The 17,800-nt window shown below is 35.4% G+C and overlaps 1 protein-coding gene across 1 annotated transcript in view; it reads left to right on the top strand.

Annotated features, from left to right (window-relative positions):
- Nucleotides 1-17,800, top strand: part of LOC144969423 (mediator of RNA polymerase II transcription subunit 15-like) — an 85,004-nt gene that overhangs the window by 38,063 nt on the left and 29,141 nt on the right. The window contains exon 16 of the mRNA XM_078908533.1: nt 6,529-6,630. Coding sequence (XP_078764659.1) covers nt 6,529-6,630 — 102 coding nt within the window. The remainder of the gene's footprint in view (nt 1-6,528; nt 6,631-17,800) is intronic.

Raw genomic sequence — 17,800 nt, 5'->3', positions numbered from 1 at the left:
CAGGTTCAAACCCCACCACCGCCGCGAAAAAATTTTATTCTCTATTGTCTTCTGGCACTTTTCTACTCACTTCATCTCTTGTTGTTACCGACAAAAGAAAGCCGAGAGACGGGCACCAAGATAATAGCAGGAACTTCAGGAACAGCAATGGGATAGAAATATTAATTAGTTTATATGGGCGTCCATGAGATAATCAGTCGCATGGTGAAAATCTTTGAACATAGATATTGACAATTTTAGTCAAGAGGTCAATTTTTTTATGGAAAATGAGTTCTCATAAAAAATCATTAAATCAAACATTTTCCAACATATTGATGAAATATTTTAATTGAATTCTAATCCTAAATATTTTATTTTAATTTTTTTGGGAGCGATTTTCTCAAAATTAAGGTTTCACACCCTAGCCCATGCATAGGACCATAACTTCATGAAAAATCACCAACATTGCTCAAAGATAAAATGTTAGGAGACATTGGGCTTTCAAAATGCAAAAAATGAAAAAAAAAAAAAAAACCCGCATAACAAAATTTTTACCATGCGACTGACTATGCCAGGGACTCCAAGTGGACACAATTAAGACGTTATGTAACCTTTTTTTTTTAATTTATAAAGAAACCATTCTAGCGTTTCGTGTAATGACAGGCCCTCGGTTATTGAAAAGCGATCATTTCTCCATCCAAAGGATCTAATGAAAACTAAAAGATAATTATGATGATGATAATAATAATATATGATGAATGATGATATATATAATAATAATAATAATAATAATAATAATAATAATAATAATAATAAATAATAATAATAATAATAATAATAATAATAATAATAATAATAATAATATAAAATAATAATATAATAATAATAATATAATGTTATAATGTATATATATGAATAATAAACATGATAATGATAATAATAATAATAAATGACATCGTTTAGTGATGAACACTAAGAAACAAACTTTTTTTTTTAAAGCCTCATATAGCTAGCTACCTTTTACCTCCCAAAAAATGGGTCTTCAACACACAATATAAAAGAGAAGGAGAGCGTTTGCCTATCCTATCCCACTTGAAATTTCAAAGTGAAGATTAGGGAGGAGGCATATAAGGGTTAGTGTTAGATTAAGATCGGTCGAGGAGGCCGATGTTCTGGGGTGTTTTTTTGTTTTGTTTTGTTTTTTGTTTTGTTTTGTTTTGTTTTTTTTTTTTTGGGGGGGGGGGGGGCTTGATATTTTTTTAAAATTTGTCTGGCACTGTTTCATACACACCTTTTCAGGTCCTTATCCCATTATGGCAACGTCGACAGTTCGGAAAAACGAGAACAGTCGTGAATCAACGTCATGTAGTGCTGTCTAATCACTTCCCAATTAACAGATTCCTTCTTCCACAGCAAACAGATGATTACCTAATACATCTTGTTTTTTTTCGTGATTTATATTGTGTATCAATACCTCTCATTGTTTTGTTGCCTTGCCAAGTCAGTGCTCTTCTGTCTACTCAGCTCTCCATTCCTTCCCTTTTACACCCCTCTCTCTCTCTCTCTCTCTCTCTCTCTCTCTCTCTCTCTCTCTCTCTCTCTCTCTCTCTCTGTGTGTGTGTGTGTGTGTCTCTGTGTGTGTTTTTCTCTCTCTCTCTGTGTGTGTGTGTGTGTCTCTCTCTCTGTGTGTGTGTGTCTCTCTCTCTGTGTGTCTCTCTCTCTCTCTCTTCCACTCTTTTTCTCTCTTTTTCTTTCTCTCTCTCTCCCTCTCTCTCTCTCTCTCTCTCTCTCTCTCTCTCTCTCTCTCTCTCTCTCTCTCTCTCTCTCTCTTCTCTCTCCTCTCTCCTCTCTCTCTCTCTCCTCTCTCTCTCTCTCTCTCTCTCTCTCTCTCTCTCTCTTCTCTCTCTCTCTCTCTCTCTCTCTCTCTCTCTCTCTCTCTCTCTCTCTCCTCTCTCTCCTCCCCCCCCCCTCTTCTCTCTCTTCTCTCTCTCTCTCTCTCTCTCTCTCTCTCTCTCTCTCTCTCTCTCTCTCTCTCTATCTATCTATCTCTCTCTATCTCTCTCTCTCTCTCTTTCATCTCTCCCCTCTCGTTCTCTGCCCGGGGGGGGGGGGGGGGGGTCATATTTAACGCATTCTAGTACGTTGAAGGAACCCTTGTGTTCTACAATCTGAGGTTTGGTCCCCATCCGAGTACTGATGACATTTTAAAATATATATATATTTTGTCCAAGTTTACAAATTGTTATATTTCACCTAAATGTCGCCTGATGCTTATTTTCTTTCAACCTATTGCCACTTTTAAAAAAGGCAAAACTTAATAAAGTAAAAAATATAAAATAAAAAATTAAATAAAATTCCCTTTATTCATCCCATAGGGGAAATTTGTCTTCAGGGTCTATTCCAAGGGAAGACTGGAATAACCCAGGCGTCAGCCGCAGTGCAGCGCCGCAAGTTGAGCTGGGGCGAGATGGCTTGCTCAAGGCCACACAGCGCATCGAAGTCGGTACCTTTCGGGTACGAAGCAAAGACCGTACCGTTGAGCGACTCTGCCCCATAAAGATTAATGAGTTACAGCATGTGATCGAGTTTTCATTTTTGATCTATTGATTTACAAATATATTATTAACGGTTAAAAAAAATTCTTTTAAAGGATCGGTCATATTTTGTGTTGTTAATATATACAACGTGATGTCTACCACCACCACCACTGCCTCCCCTGTCCATTTATCTTTCTATTTAAGAGAAGAAAAGAAAAACGTTATGTTGAAAACAGCATGGGTTAGTGTCTGTAGCAAGTCTTACTATTTCTAGAATATCGTTCTGACAGATGCTGGCATAGGATTTGTTTACTCGTCAAGGAGAGAGTGGATTGCACTCGATGTTATCTCAAACACTTCTCAAAGTATAATATAAATAGTAAACGTGCAATGAAAGGGTTGAAAATGTGTTGTTGTTTTTTTTCCTGTAGATATACACATCTAGCTAGACTATACACAAAACCCATGCTATGGAGCGATTTCTTAATTTTGCCAAAATTATTTGAACACATTTTGTGCACTGCCAGAATTCGACGTTTTCTCTGGTTTTGGTCAGTGAGTTTTACTTTTCGATCGTGTAAGTGTAACCGACATATTGGGTTGTCCCTCTCCTTGTGTAAAGGTCTCTATGTATCAAGTTGTTTGGGGTTTTTTTTTTTGTTTTTGTTTTTGTTTTTGTTTTTTTTTTTTTTTTTTGTTGCTTTATTTTTGTTTTGTTGTTGTTGTTGTTGTTGTTGTTGTTGTTGTTGTTGTTGTTGTTGTTGTTGTTGTTGTTGTTGTTGTTGTTGTTGAGCTGTTGTCGTTTTGGTTTGATTTGTTTAGGATTTTTTGGGGGTTTTTTGTTTGTTTGTTTTTTTGTTTTTTTTTTTACTAGTTTAAATCTGTCGACACAGAAAGAAAAGATTTTTTTAAAACATAATTCTGACCAGACTGTGTAGGGCAGTGAACTAACTCTTCGTTAGCCTCTGGACCAATGCTCTGTATATAGATTGCTATGCTCTGGACTCAAAAGCAAGTTTCAAGTCAATCTTAGCGGTAAACGTTTGTTTTCATCAGAAGACCATGGTCGTTGGAAAAATTCGGCCGAATTGAATATGAAATATGACTATTTATATTAGGTATTTTCACCGATTATATACAATACACGAGATTTCCAGGTACCCATTCCCACCTGAGTCAAATCGTATCGCAGTGGTCTTTAGATAAATTAAATTTCTGTCGTATTCTGCTTATGGTTGCATTTTTTAAAAATGTTACATCGATTCTAATGACGAGTGCAATTCTACCTACAAAATTGCTCTAACAACTTTTTTGAAGGGAGATAGCACAGTTGAATGATTTTACATTACTTAAATCTTTCATTATTCATGTGATTAGTTGTTTGTTGTTGTTGCGTTGTTTTTTGTTTTTTTTGCTTTGTTGTTGTTGTTTTTGTTTTTTTTTTGGGGGGGGGGGGTTTGGCGCTGGTTTCATGTTTTGTTTCTGTTTGTTTTTTATTTTTTGTTTGTTTTTTTTGTTTTTTTTTTGTTTTTTGTTTTTGTTTTTTTTTTTTGTTTTTAAGATGTAAGAACACTATTTCAGGCACTTTTTGACCCTCTTACCGATAACTTACACCCAGTTTGCACACCTGGGATTCCATGGTTTTTTGGTTGTTTTGTTTGATTGTTTGTTTGTTTTTTTTGTTGTTTTTTTTTTTGTTGGGTTTTTTTTTGTTTTTCGGTTTTGTTTTGTTTTTTTATTATTTGTATTTTGGGTTTTTTTTTTGTTGTTTTTTTTTTTTTGGGGTGGGGGGGGGGGGGTTGTCTTTTTGGTTTTGTTTTTAAATATTTTGTTTAAAATCAAATTTGTCATTGGCAAACACAATTTTTTTTTCCAATTCGTTGCGTGCATTGTAATTGTACTGGGTTTGTTAATGCAATTTCTCGTTTCGGGAGAAACAATTTCAAGAAGCAGAATACAGATGATAAGGTCTAATGTGTTCGATTAACAAAAAAAAATAATAATAATAATGATAATAACAATAATAATAATAATAATAATAATAATAATAATAATAATAATAATAATAATAATAATAATAATAATAATAATAATATGCTTCATTCTTCCACATTAATCTTCTTATCTTTCTATCTATTTACATATCAGTCCCGTGTCCTTGTGAATAAATCCATCAATTAGTTATTAATTACCAAGCCTTTTGCTATGCCAGAGATGGTCACGTTTGGAGAAACGTGGTATTGAACATAACGAAATAAAATAACATGTGAAAAGAAAAAAAAAAAACCAAGAAACAAACATTACACCTAATAATATTATATTATATGCCCTCTATCCAAACCCACGAATATACTATGTATTTTGGTGCATGTCATTCCTGCTATACATCAACAAATCACCTTTTTTTTTTATTTACCCCAAAATAATACCGTTTGGAGCTGTTGGGTCACAGTAAAAAAAAGTTTCCACCTTACACTTATTTAAAATGTCAGGCCTCTGGGTGGGGTTCCAGACCTCCTATAGTGGACAGTGAGGTACTTACTGTGTCTTCGTTTCCCCTGTATCTGTTTTCCAATTGCTTTGTGTCTTTGGCTAGGCATGAGATTACTTAGTTTTGTCCTGACCCTGGCTGGAGACCTTGGCTGGGAGAGAAACAGTCGAATGTAGAGTTATAGTTTTGGGAGATGATCTTTTTTTCCTTGTAAATTATCTCTCTGTTATGTACTGTTATTATTATTCTTTTTAACATATGATTTGTAAACATTTACAAGCGAAGTCCCAGGTTTGAGAGTTTTCGCCAAGATGGGGGCATGGGTGCCAGTTTTCCGGTTCATGCCGGAATTCCGGTTTCGCGATATCTCGAAGTCAAATACCTACGGTTTCAGTGTTTTGAGAAAAATAACCTAATAGCATAGTATTTCACTGTGTATTATAAGTTGGTTTTAAAATCAAATTAATTTCCTCATTGTGTCAATATGTTTGCTGTGTAATCATTTAATAATGGTATAAATACGGTGATGAAATAAGAGTAAAGTTTTTCAGTGGGAACATTTTCAGGTTTGGCAAAGTGCCGAGATTTTAGTTTCAGATTTCAGCACTTCTTCCTGTTGGCACCCGTGGATGGGGGTCTTTTAAATCGATCAATATTTGAAGGACAAGTTTTCTGGTCACATTTTTAGATATATGATTTTCCATCCAGAGTACGGCAGCATAGAGTGGCAGTTTGTCCCAGTTGTAGCGTCAAAAGGATACTTATTGTCGCTTGCTACAGTTCGGATGGGATGGTAGTCTCTTGCAAAGTAATGTCGGATCGACATATCACAGACCCAGCTGGGGATCCTGGCCTCCCATAGTGGGCAGGGAGGTACATACTGTGTCTTCTATCCCCCCATACCCGTTTTCCAATTGTTTCCTGGCATTGTCTTGGAATGAGATTACTTAGTTTTGTCCTGATCCTTGCCGGAGTTCATTGGCTGGGAGGGATATAGTCGAATGTATAGTTATAGTTTTGGGAGATGATATTTTTTTTCCTTGTAAATCATCTCTCTGTTATGCATTATATTATGTTAAGTTTACATATTATATTATATGATTGGTAAACATTTGAGTGTATTCCTCTTAGTTGGGACGTGTGCTTGTGTCTGGATGAGACTTTTAGGTGATCTCAAACTAAGAACACTTTGACGGTGTGCTCTTGGAATCTACACCTGTTCCCTATTTGAACCAATTCCCCTTTGTCTTACCTTTTCTTTTGTGCTTTAATTGTAATTCTAGAACTTTTTACTATCCCATTTTCTTCCTGTTTACTGGCGCTGATATGACCTTAATGTGTTGCAAGCGCCGTAAAACCCTTTAAAAAAAACAGACCCAGCTTCCCAATTACCGCTTGTTGGACAGAGAATAACTGAACAAAATGCCTCTGCTGCCAAGGGTCAACCGTCGAAATGCAGTTCATATTCAATGCGATTCTATTTTCTTTTAACCGATATTCTTTTTCCCCCCTTTTCTTCAGAGGACCCGTGTCTCCCCAGTGTCCCACCTCTTCAAGTTCTCATTCTCAAGTCCTACCCCAAGACTAGCCCCCAGTGCGAGCCAGCAGCATGCTCTGGTTACGGTAAGTCACTATTTTTAACACACACACACACGCACGCACACACACACATGATATATATGTATATATATATATATATATATATATATATATGTATACACACACACACACACACACACACACACATTACTACAAGGAGCAGATGCTAAGCGATGAAAAAGACAATGTCTTTTGCGTGTAACTTTGAGAATCGGCTATGTGGTCTCGTGGTATGACACTAACTTTCTGATGGGAAGGTCCTAGCCTTAGAAAAGGCTCTTTACTCACATTTTCTCACCGTACTCAGGTGTAAAATGAATACCTGGCCGTTAACAGCGTTGTCTCTGTCGGAAAAAAAAAATGTAATATCGGCTAACAGGTGTCATGTCTCGTTCTAAATGTTACGCGTTTCTGTTGGTCAGAGACCATTTATTGTAAAGCGCTTTGATATTGCGCTATATTATAAAAGCTGAAGTTTGTTTTTGTTGTTTTTTTTTTGTTTTTTTTTGTTTTTTTTTTTTTTTTGTTTTGTTGTTTGTTTGTTTTTATCCCACTGTAGGTCAAAGATTCTCAAACCCCAGGATTGAGACATTTTGACCACAAGAGGGAGATTCAATTTAATCGATCGATACTTGAGGACAAGATTAAATCGATATTGGTAGGAAAACAAGTGATGGTCACATTGACAAGAGATATTTTGTCACGCGTAGGAAAGTGCCACCAATATCGATTTAATCTTGTCCAAGTATCGATCGATTAAATCGATATTGGTAGTAAAACAAGTGATGGTCAAATTGAAAAGAGATATTTTGTCACGCGTAGGAAAGTGCTGCTGTTGTTCTTGTTTTTACTTTCTTTTTTTTTCCTGGCATAATTTTTCCTGATTTGAAAAGGTAAGGAGGGGTGGGGGATCGGAGACTCACTAAATCAATAAATTTCATAGCCTTTTGGGGAAATCGGGGTTTTTACTAATGGATTTGTACTGATATATAAATTCTTATGTTATAATGGAACATTTTGTATTCATTTAAGTACATACTTGCCGTGGAGACGATTCCGACTTTCGAAATGTCATACACCAAACAACTCGTAAGGTAGAATACCATCAATAACACTTCAGTCCATGAAACTAACAAGTGTCTCCACGCTATGGTTTAGCATTAAATATATATTATATGTATATATATATATATATATATATATATATATATATATATATATATATATATATATATAAAATATTATATTTAACACCGTTATATATCGTCATACATGTTGTTGCTGTTGGTCAGGTACCCTTCTAAAGCGCGTTTAGTGGATATTCCGCTCTATAAAGTCTCTATAAACAATTATTTTTTTAATTTATGCGAGAATTTTTATTTACTTCAATAAGTGGTGAATTTAGCAGACCCTCACCTTTTAAAACTTTCTTAAACCCCGAGAAGTATTCAGGTAAAAAAATATTTCAAAAGTTTAAGGTGTCTTATTCATCGTTATATTTTTGTCAAAATGGAAAAGAAAGAAAAAACTACGGTGTCAGTATACGGCGGTATTAGTCTAATAGATAAACTAAAAGTTAGAAATTACATGACCGCTGTTGTAAGAGAGAGCATCTTATATGTCATAGAGCATCTTGTATCACATCATATGTCATATCGTAATTCTTTTCATTATGAGGCTGGTGGATCCGAAGCGCATCCTGGTTCTTTATCTAGTGAAATGGATAATAATACAATGGAATACATTTAAGCTAATTGATGGAGATAACCAACCCAATATGTGCCCTATTCCCCCACATAATAACAACAATAATAATAATAATATTATTATTATTATTGTTATTATTATTATTATTATTATTATTATTATTATTATTATTATTATTATTATTATTATTATTATTATTATTATTATTATTATTGTTATTATTATTATTATTATTATTATTATTATTATTATTATTATTATTATTATTATTATTATTATTATTATTATTATTAATATTATTATTATTATTATAAATTTTCTACCTGGGGTTGTTCTTTGTATCCGTACTCTTTTGCGTTAATTTATTGCTTGTTGATTCCAGGACGCTAGACCAATTTCAATATTCATTATTGATGTTATGGAGACGCATTTTAATGTCAGTCAGACGAGACCTCCTGCGATTCATTTGCATTTTTAAAAAATTTATATATATATATATATATATATATATATATATATATATATTATGATATTGTATATTTTTGTTGAATTCCACTGATTGGTTTTAAGTGAAAACAAATATCCAAATAAATAAATGAATAAAGAATTCTGTAAATAAGATTTTAAATGCACCGTGGTCGTAAACGTCACAAATTTCATTCCGCTCTTGAAATATTCATTTATAATTTGGTGATGACGAGAGATGATAAGAAATCTCTCCCTTTGAAGTAGAGAGTGATGCACCGATTTTGGCAAAAGTATCCACTTATCACCCGTCATTAACGCGCATGCGTGATAGCGTGTTTCAAAATATCTTCAGTGCAAAAATCACATCGATCGTTCTATTGATTATGTAATGAAAGTTCCTGACGTGAATTTGAGTTTGTTTTTTTTTATAGTTGTATTATTATAACTCGGCGGTTGAATTCTGTTCGTCTCCCCCTGTTGACAGCAGCACTATTTCTGTCGTACTCTGGAAAAACCCATAATATTTTTAAAAAAATTTGGCCAGAAAAGCGAAGTCCCAGGTTTGTGAGTTTTTGCCAAGATGAGGTTCATTTAAATCGACGGATATATTTGAAGGACGAGTTTTCTGGCCAAATTTTTAAATATGGGTTATTCCAGAGTACGGCAGATTTGTTGGTCGTTGTTACCTTAGAAAAGCTCAATTCGTTTTTGATTCCTTCTGCCAACCTCGAGACGGCTGTTTTGGTTTAGTTTTTTGATAGTTTTTTTTTTTTTTTTTTTTTTTTTTTTTTTGGGGTGGGGGGGGGGGGGGGGGTGGGGTGGGGGGTATATTTTTAATTCAGAAAAGTGAGTGGAGCAGGCACTTATGTTGGTAACAACAAGATATGAAGTGAATAGAAAAGTGCCAGAAGACAATAGAGAATAAAAATTTTTTTCGCGGCGGTGGTGGGGTTTGAACCTGCGACCTTATTGGTACGACAACTCCGCCTGGCAGGTGAGAGCGTGGCTCTACCGTGCGAGCTATCCACGAACACAAAAATATTCGTTTCAAACTCAAAGTCATTACTAGATCCCTCTCTCACCTACTTCTTGAGACCGCCGATTCATTCGTTCACCACCATCGCGAATAATTTTGACCAGCAGTTAAGCTCAATAGCCAATATTCTCAACACAAACATATAACATAGAAACGATTGAGACATTGAGTATGCTCCGGTGTATGGGGTGAAAAAAAATTTTTATTCTCTATTGTCTTCTGGCACTTTTCTATTCACTTCATATCTTGTTGTTACCAACATAAGTGCCTGCTCCACTCACTTTTCTGAATTAAAATTCACCCCATACACCGGAGCATACTCAATGTCTCAATCGTTTCTATGTTATATGTTTGTGTTGAGAATATTGGCTATTGAGCTTAACTGCTGGTCAAAATTATTCGCGATGGTGGTGAACGAATCGGCGATCTCAAGAAGTAGGTGAGAGAGGGATCTAGTAATGACTTTGGGTTTGAAACGAATATTTTTGTGTTCGTGGATAGCTCACACGGTAGAGCCACGCTCTCACCTGCCAGGCGGAGTTGTCGTACCAATAAGGTCGCAGGTTCAAACCCCACCACCGCCGCGAAAAAAATTTTTATTCTCTATTGTCTTCTGGCACTTTTCTATTCACTTCATATCTTGGGGTATATTTTTGAATTTTGATGTTTTTATCGGGGAGGGGGGTGGGGGCTGGAGTTGCTTGTGGAGTTGTTGAGTTTTGTTTTGTTTTTTTTTTTTTTGTTTTTTTGTTTTTTTTGTTTGTCTTTTTGGTTTTTTTTTGGTTTGTTTTTAAGGAGACGGGGGGGGGGGGGGGGGGGGGGGTTGTTTGATTATTTTTGTTTGTTGCTGTTGGTTTTGATTGTGTTTTTTTGTATGTTATTGTTTATTTGTTTGGTTTTTGTTTTTGTTTTTTTTTTTTTGCTTGTTTTTGTTTTGTTTTGTTTTTTTTTGTTGTTTTTTTTTTGGGGGGGGGGGGGGTAGTTTGCTTTTATAAATTATTATTTGGGAGAGGGCCTATTTATTTTAGATCCGATTTATGGCTAGAATACTCTTAATTAGAACACACATTTTAAAAAATGTTTCAGTTATTTTATTGGATATTTCAACTGCTGGCTGATGAGCCTCCGCTGTGTTGAATAATATTTCCTCCTGATCCCTTTGATCATCTTTTGATAATTGTGATATAAACTCACCTGTACACACCAGGGAAAATAACTTTTTTTGCATGTGTTTGAGTGTGTGTGTGAGAGAGAGAGAGAGAGAGAGAGAGAGAGAGAGAGAGAGAGAGAGAGATAGAGAGAGAGAGAGAGAGAGAGAGAGAGAGAGATTGATGAAATGATTACCAGTTGTTAATAGAATTATTTTTTAAATTAATTTTTTTCGACCAATGTAACTTTGGGACTGACAAAGTCTATCATCTCGTCACCGCATACACCAAAGTCTTATTTGTTAAATGCTTAAAGTGTGAAGAAATCATATAAAAAATGCAAATGTTTGTTGCTATGGTGTGGGGGTACTGTAGTGTGGGACTGAAATCACAGCCGAAATAGGCTTCAACAGTCGTAAAGTCAATTCCCTCGTAATTACACATAGTAACTTAGTAACTGGTTCTAAACTATCGGAACAATGGCGGACGCCCTTATGAAATACTTATCCGACAAGCATAAAAGTGTATCCAGAGGAGAAAAACATAAATCATGTTTTGACTTTTATACATTCTGATCACATGACATGTAAAAATTTTTGAGCCAGCATTAAGAATAAAAAGTACCGATTTTCTTTGTTTAGAACCAAGCTGCTCTTTGCTGGGCGGACGTGACATCAGACTTTTGAATCCTATTAGGTCCGTTGATTCGAGCCGATGTGCGATTTGCATACATTCTTCGTTCTATCGGAGATGGGCGTTAAACTGTGTGGTTTCTTGGTTGAAAGCAGCGTTGTCTTTGTCCTAGTCCTAACATTGTACTGGTTAGTGCTTTGCAGGTTTTCATGTTTTGTTTTGTTTTCCTTTGTGCTAAATGTACGCTAGACCATCATCTGCAGACGTTCCAAGATGTACAGCGCTTAGAGCTGCAGGGTTTTTGTCCAGGATAAGTCTATAGAAAAGCTTCTTATCATTAGTTTATGGACTTATTTATTTATTTATGTCGATTGATTGATTTATTTATTTCATTTATCTACTCATATATTTATTTATTTATTTATTTATTTTATTCATCCGTTGGTTTATTTTATTCATTTGAATCATTGACGTCACTTCCTTGAAGTCAAAATAGGTTCTTTCCTCTTCTGTCTCTCAACACCGTGGTAATTGAGTGTTAAAAACGAATGTGAAGAAGATCTAAATAGTTGTTGATAACCCAGGTGAGGCACGTGTAGTGCATTTCATTACATATTTATATCATATACACATTTCTTTCACACACAACACACAAATATATCCCTGCACGCAATGAACCACCCCCACCCTTCCTTTTTATCTCCATCCATACACCTCATCAGTAATTTACTTATCACACAAATATACACGCCCGTGTTTTTATAGGTTTTTCTTACCTGTCGAGAAAATCAGCTGTCTAAACATAATATTGGTATTTAATTATGCGTGTTGCATTTAAGAAGGTCGTGTTTTTGGGGGTTTTTTTTTTAATGTGTCGCTGTGTTATGTTATAATAATAATATTACTACTTTCTTCGTGAGAACGTTTTCCATTTACCTTTACCTTACCTTGCCTTTGAATTTAATCAAAATTTATTTTTCCAGCCCTCTCGAATCCAATAGATGCGACCTTCCCGCCTAATCTAATGTTATATCGAGGTGAACTGAATGTGTTGCAAACTTTACCTGCAGTGAAAATGAGGAACTTTGGGTTTAAAATATTATTTTTCGTTGCCGGGGAAAACAATAAATAATATGTTATCTTGAACAGCAGAAAATCAAAATTCTTTTTTTTTTTATTCGTATCAGCTGCTGCTCTCCGTATCCCGCGTCACCCCAACATGATAATATCATAATAAAGGGGAAAATACTCGAATTTATGCTCCTTGTTTGCCGATTAGTTGCAAGAAAACGACCTTTTGTCACCACCATCTTATTTATGCTGTCTTCATGCGATCTTCCAAGTTTTTGAGTCATTGCACATAGTATCTAAATATCGCAACGGAATGAAAATTGTGCTACGACTCTGAAATTCCGAGTCCTCTGAAAAGGAGGCGCGCGGGTGGTTGGATGGGAGCATCACCCTTGAATCATATACCTATGATGTTCGCATGGGTGTACGATCCGATAGTGATGTCGTTTCTCCTTCTCTTTACTAGTCTATCCTGCTTCTTTGGTTTGTGATTGTATTTTTGACAGGGGATATTTTTTTTTCCTGTAAATCCTCTGCCTGTTTGTTCTTGGTTATTTATAATTTAGCTTATGATATCTTTAGGTTATGATTTTGATTTACATTTGTACTATTTTTGTTAGATTGCTTGTTTTTTTTGTTTCAGCGGTCTCTCATATAACCTCAATTGTGTTGGAAGAGACCTAAAGCAACAAACAAACATTTGTACTATTTTTGTTAGATTGCTTGTTTTTTTTGTTTCAGCGGTCTCTCATATAACCTCAATTGTGTTGGAAGAGACCTAAAGCAACAAACAAACAAACAAACAAAAAAAAGGAGACGCGAATGATCAACAGTACGCGAGGCACTAGGATTATTTATACTCACAGAATTTAGTGCTAGGGTGTTATATCAAAGTTTATCTATAATTCTACACGGTAGTTTATGTTTGGGGGACTGGGTGGGGATCCTGACCTCCCATAGCGGGCAGGGGGGTACATATTGTGTCTTCTATCCCCTTATATCTGTTTTCCAACATGCTTTCTGTCTTTGTCTTGGAATGAGATTACTTGGTTTTGTCCTGGCCCTGGCCCGAGTCCTGGCTGGGAGGGAAACAGTCAAATGCATAGTTATTGTTTTGAGAGATGATATTTTTTTCCTTGTAAATCATCTCTCTGTTATGTATTATTATATTTATATTTAATGTATGATGTAAGCATTTGAGTGTGTTCCTCCTTGTTGGATTTTGTGCTTGTGTCCGAATGAGACTTATAGGTGATCTCAAGCTAAGTACATTGATGGTTTGCTCTTGGAATCTACATCTGATCCCTATTTGTTCCCAATTCCCCTTTGTCTTACTCTCTCTTGGGTGCTTTAATTGTAATTCTAGAACTTTTTACTATCCCATTTTCTTCCTTTTTACTGGCGCTGATATAACCTTAATGTGTTGCAAGCGCCGTAAAACCCTTAAAAACAAAAAAACAACAATATGTTTGGGGGAGGGGACTTGTTTTCTTTTTATTTTCTTTGGTTATCTTAGGATTTTTTTTCTTGGGGGGGGGGGGGGGGGGGTTGTATTGAGGTGTTTTTGTTTGTTTTGTTATTTTGGTAGGTAATTTAATCTTTTAGTCAGCTATTTTGTCTTGTCTTTTAAAAAAAAAAAAGAACTTGGCACCAAATCCATGTGCAGAATTATCAATAAAAAACATAAATTCAATTTTACCTACTGTTCTCAAGTCTGTCGTTATGATAAAACACCTTTTTTTTTCATTTTGGTCTGACAGGATTTTTACTTCAATTATCGATCAATTGAAATGGCCCTCATCTTGTCATACTGTCTCAAAAATTGACAAGTTTTTTTTTGTTTTTTGTTTGTTTGTTTGTTTTGTTTTTTTTTGTTTTTGTTTTTTTGGTTTTTTTTTTTTGTTTTTTTTTTTTGGGGGGGGGGGGGGGGGGGGTTACAAGTTTAGGGTCGTTTACACGATCGATATTTGTAGTAAATTTTTTTGACTGAAATGAACAAATAAAGGTCGGTATTACGACACTTTAATATGGATGGGATGATTATGGATATGGTTGGATAGAAAATTTGTTTTACTGGCGCCGTGCGCTTATTTTTGATAAATGAAACCAGTTCTCAGGCAGGGCCGCACTACTGTGGGGGGGGGGGGGGGGGGGGGGTTGTTTTGTTTGTTGTTTTTCTTCTTGGGTTTTTTTTTTTATAGTTTTGTTTTTAAAAATTCATTTTGCATTTAAAAGTATACTTCATGAAATGAGGTGAGCCTCAACATGTCAAATTCTGGAAGCATTTGGGCCCAGCGCTAGAAAATACATCAAATGTTTCTACGGAATACAGCAGATTGATAGACTCGAGTTTTGTCCACACTTTTTCGACTTACTTACTTACTTCTCCGAACCAGCGACCACCAGAGCTCTAGCCCTTCGGTCTCGTGCCATGACGTAGAAGTTAGACGTCTTTACACTTTTTCGACAACACTTTTACAACCGCTATTTTTACTGTTGTACTTTTGACTCGAAGCAGTCATTTGTTTATATTATTTTTCATTATTCAAACCGACTGACAATGAAATCTTTCCGTAGTTTTTAAATATAATTCTGGGTCCAAACTCTGGGTGGGGTTCTTGACCTCCCATAGTGGGCAGAGAGGTACTTACTGTGTCTTCGATCCCCCTATATATATTTTCCAACTTGCTTTCCATCTTTGTCTTGGAATAAGATTACTTGGTTTTGTCCTGGCCCTGGCCGGATACCCTTGCTGTGAGAGAAACAGTCAATCAAATGTATAGTTAGTTTTGGGAGACGATGTTCTTTTCCTTGTAAATCATCTCTCTGTTATGCACTGCAGTATGTTTTGTTTATATGTAATTTGTAAATATTTGAGTGTATTCCTCTTAGTAGGGACCTGTGCTTGTGTCTGGGTGAGACTTTTAGGTGATCTCAAACTTAGTACCGTGATAGTGTGCTCTTGGAATCTACATCTGTTTACTGTTTGAACCAATTCCCCTTGTCTTCCCTTTACTTGTGTGCTTTAATTGTAATTTTACCATCCCATTTTCGTCCTTTTTTTTCTGGCGCTGATATGACCTAAATGTGTTGCAAGCGCCCTAAAACCCTTAAAAACAAACAATATAATTCAGTGTATATTTCCCCCCACTTTAAATTCATATTTAGAAATATATATTTATTTACTGTCCTTGCTGTATATATCTTTTCTTTATTTTCGAGAATTTCCCTCTGGTTTCAGCAGATTTTGTTCTAGCATTATGCTGCATTGCTAAATATTAAATAATGTTTATATGTGTTTCTGATCATTCGTTGTCGTCATGTATTGTGTAATGGTGTGTATTCGCGTGCTTCTTCATCTGTCGCTGTTTCAATTGCTTTTGGCACCTTACGAGATGAGAGATGATGATAAAAGCTGGTGTAAAATGTCGAGATAATAAATTACTTCTCGCATGCGTTGCCATGTTAAATATTATTATGTATGTTGCTGCTCGAAGCTCGAAGAAATAAATAATATGAAATTGAATGTAAGCTTCAATTTAGTTACAAAAACAGATCAAATGAACGTTGTTAACAACGCCACTACCACATTATCTCATTCATCTGTAGTGTTTCATTCATCCTGTTTTGTTGATAAAGGGGAAACCCGAAATGTTCATTTGATATGTTTTTGTAATTAAATTGAAGCTTACATGTCGCCTTGTTGAGCAAGTCACCCTAGCTCAATTTGTGGCGTTGCACTGCGGCTAATGCCTGGGTTATTCCAGCCTTCCCGTGGAATATAGACCATAGAGACAAATTTCCCACATGGGATGAATAAAGGGAATTGTATTTATGTATTTATTTATTCATTTATTTATTTATTTATTTAAACTTGTCTAAGTGTCTTCAATGCGAGACTCTATTTTCTATCTTATAAAGGTAAACTAAGATAATATATCCTTTCTATGCCTTATATACACGGCATGAGATTGAAATAATCTTAATAAATCACAGTTGTTTTTGTTGGGTTATTTTTATTACTACGAACATTTAACATATTCGTACCTTAATGAAATCAATTTTTTTGTCGATCAGTTTCTTAAATTGGTCAACTGAACTTGCGTCTTTCGTTTCAAATCTATAGACTGCAATTCCGTAAGTTAACATTACGATGACCTGTAAAATGGTGTCGATCCCACGTTGTTAATGACGTGTAATCGTAATCAATGTAGGAAGTAAACGTTTTCCCCTGGCCAATTTTTTTTTTTTTACAATAAGGTAAATTTGTTATTGAAGTGGCTAACCAGATTTTTTACAAATGCGTTTTGAGCTATTTGTTTTCTTGGCAATGGTGGTGATGGTTACCTTGTGTTTTAAGTTTTATCTTATTGATTAGCCTGTCCTTTGATGAAAGGGAAAGGGAAAGCCAAAACATCCACACAATTCTGAAACTGAAATTTCACCTCATTGATTGTTTGTTTTTGAACAGCTCAAGCTTTAAGCAGTATTACTATAATATTTACACGTACCCCGTAGCTCTGGCCATGCTCGTCACAGAACCAAATTCATGACTAACTTCTTTCCTTTTCGTATTGGATAAAAAATCATTGGCGCTTTCTTTTGGTTTGAGTTGTTGTTGTTGTTGTACCCCGTACCTCTGGCCATGCTCGTCACAGAACCAAATTCACGACTAACTTCTTTCCTTTTCGTATTGGATAAAAATCATTGGCGCTTTCTTTTGGTTTGAGTTGTTGTTATTGTTGTACCCGTACCTCTGGCCATGCTCGTCACAGAACCAAATTCACGACTAACTTCTTTCCTTTTCGTATTGGATAAAAAATCATTGGCGCTTTCTTATGGTTTGATTTGTTGTTGTTGTTGTACCCGTACCTCTGGCCATGCTCGTCACAGAACCAAATTCACGACTAACTTCTTTCCTTTTCGTATTGGATAAAAAATCATTGGCGCTTTCTTTTGGTTTGAGTTGTTGTTGTTGTTGTACCCCGTACCTCTGGCCATGCTCGTCACAGAACCAAATTCACGACTAACTTCTTTCCTTTTCGTATTGGATAAAAAATCATTGGCGCTTTCTTTTGGTTTGAGTTGTTGTTGTTGTTGTACCCGTACCTCTGGCCATGCTCGTCACAGA

Source organism: Berghia stephanieae, chromosome 3, assembly GCF_034508935.2.
Source record: "Berghia stephanieae isolate SIO BIC M18660-M18661 chromosome 3, UCSD_Bste_1.3, whole genome shotgun sequence".
NCBI lineage: Eukaryota > Metazoa > Mollusca > Gastropoda > Nudibranchia > Aeolidiidae > Berghia > Berghia stephanieae.
Note: the sequence above shows the minus strand (reverse complement) of the source record. Positions and strands in the feature narration are given on the sequence as shown.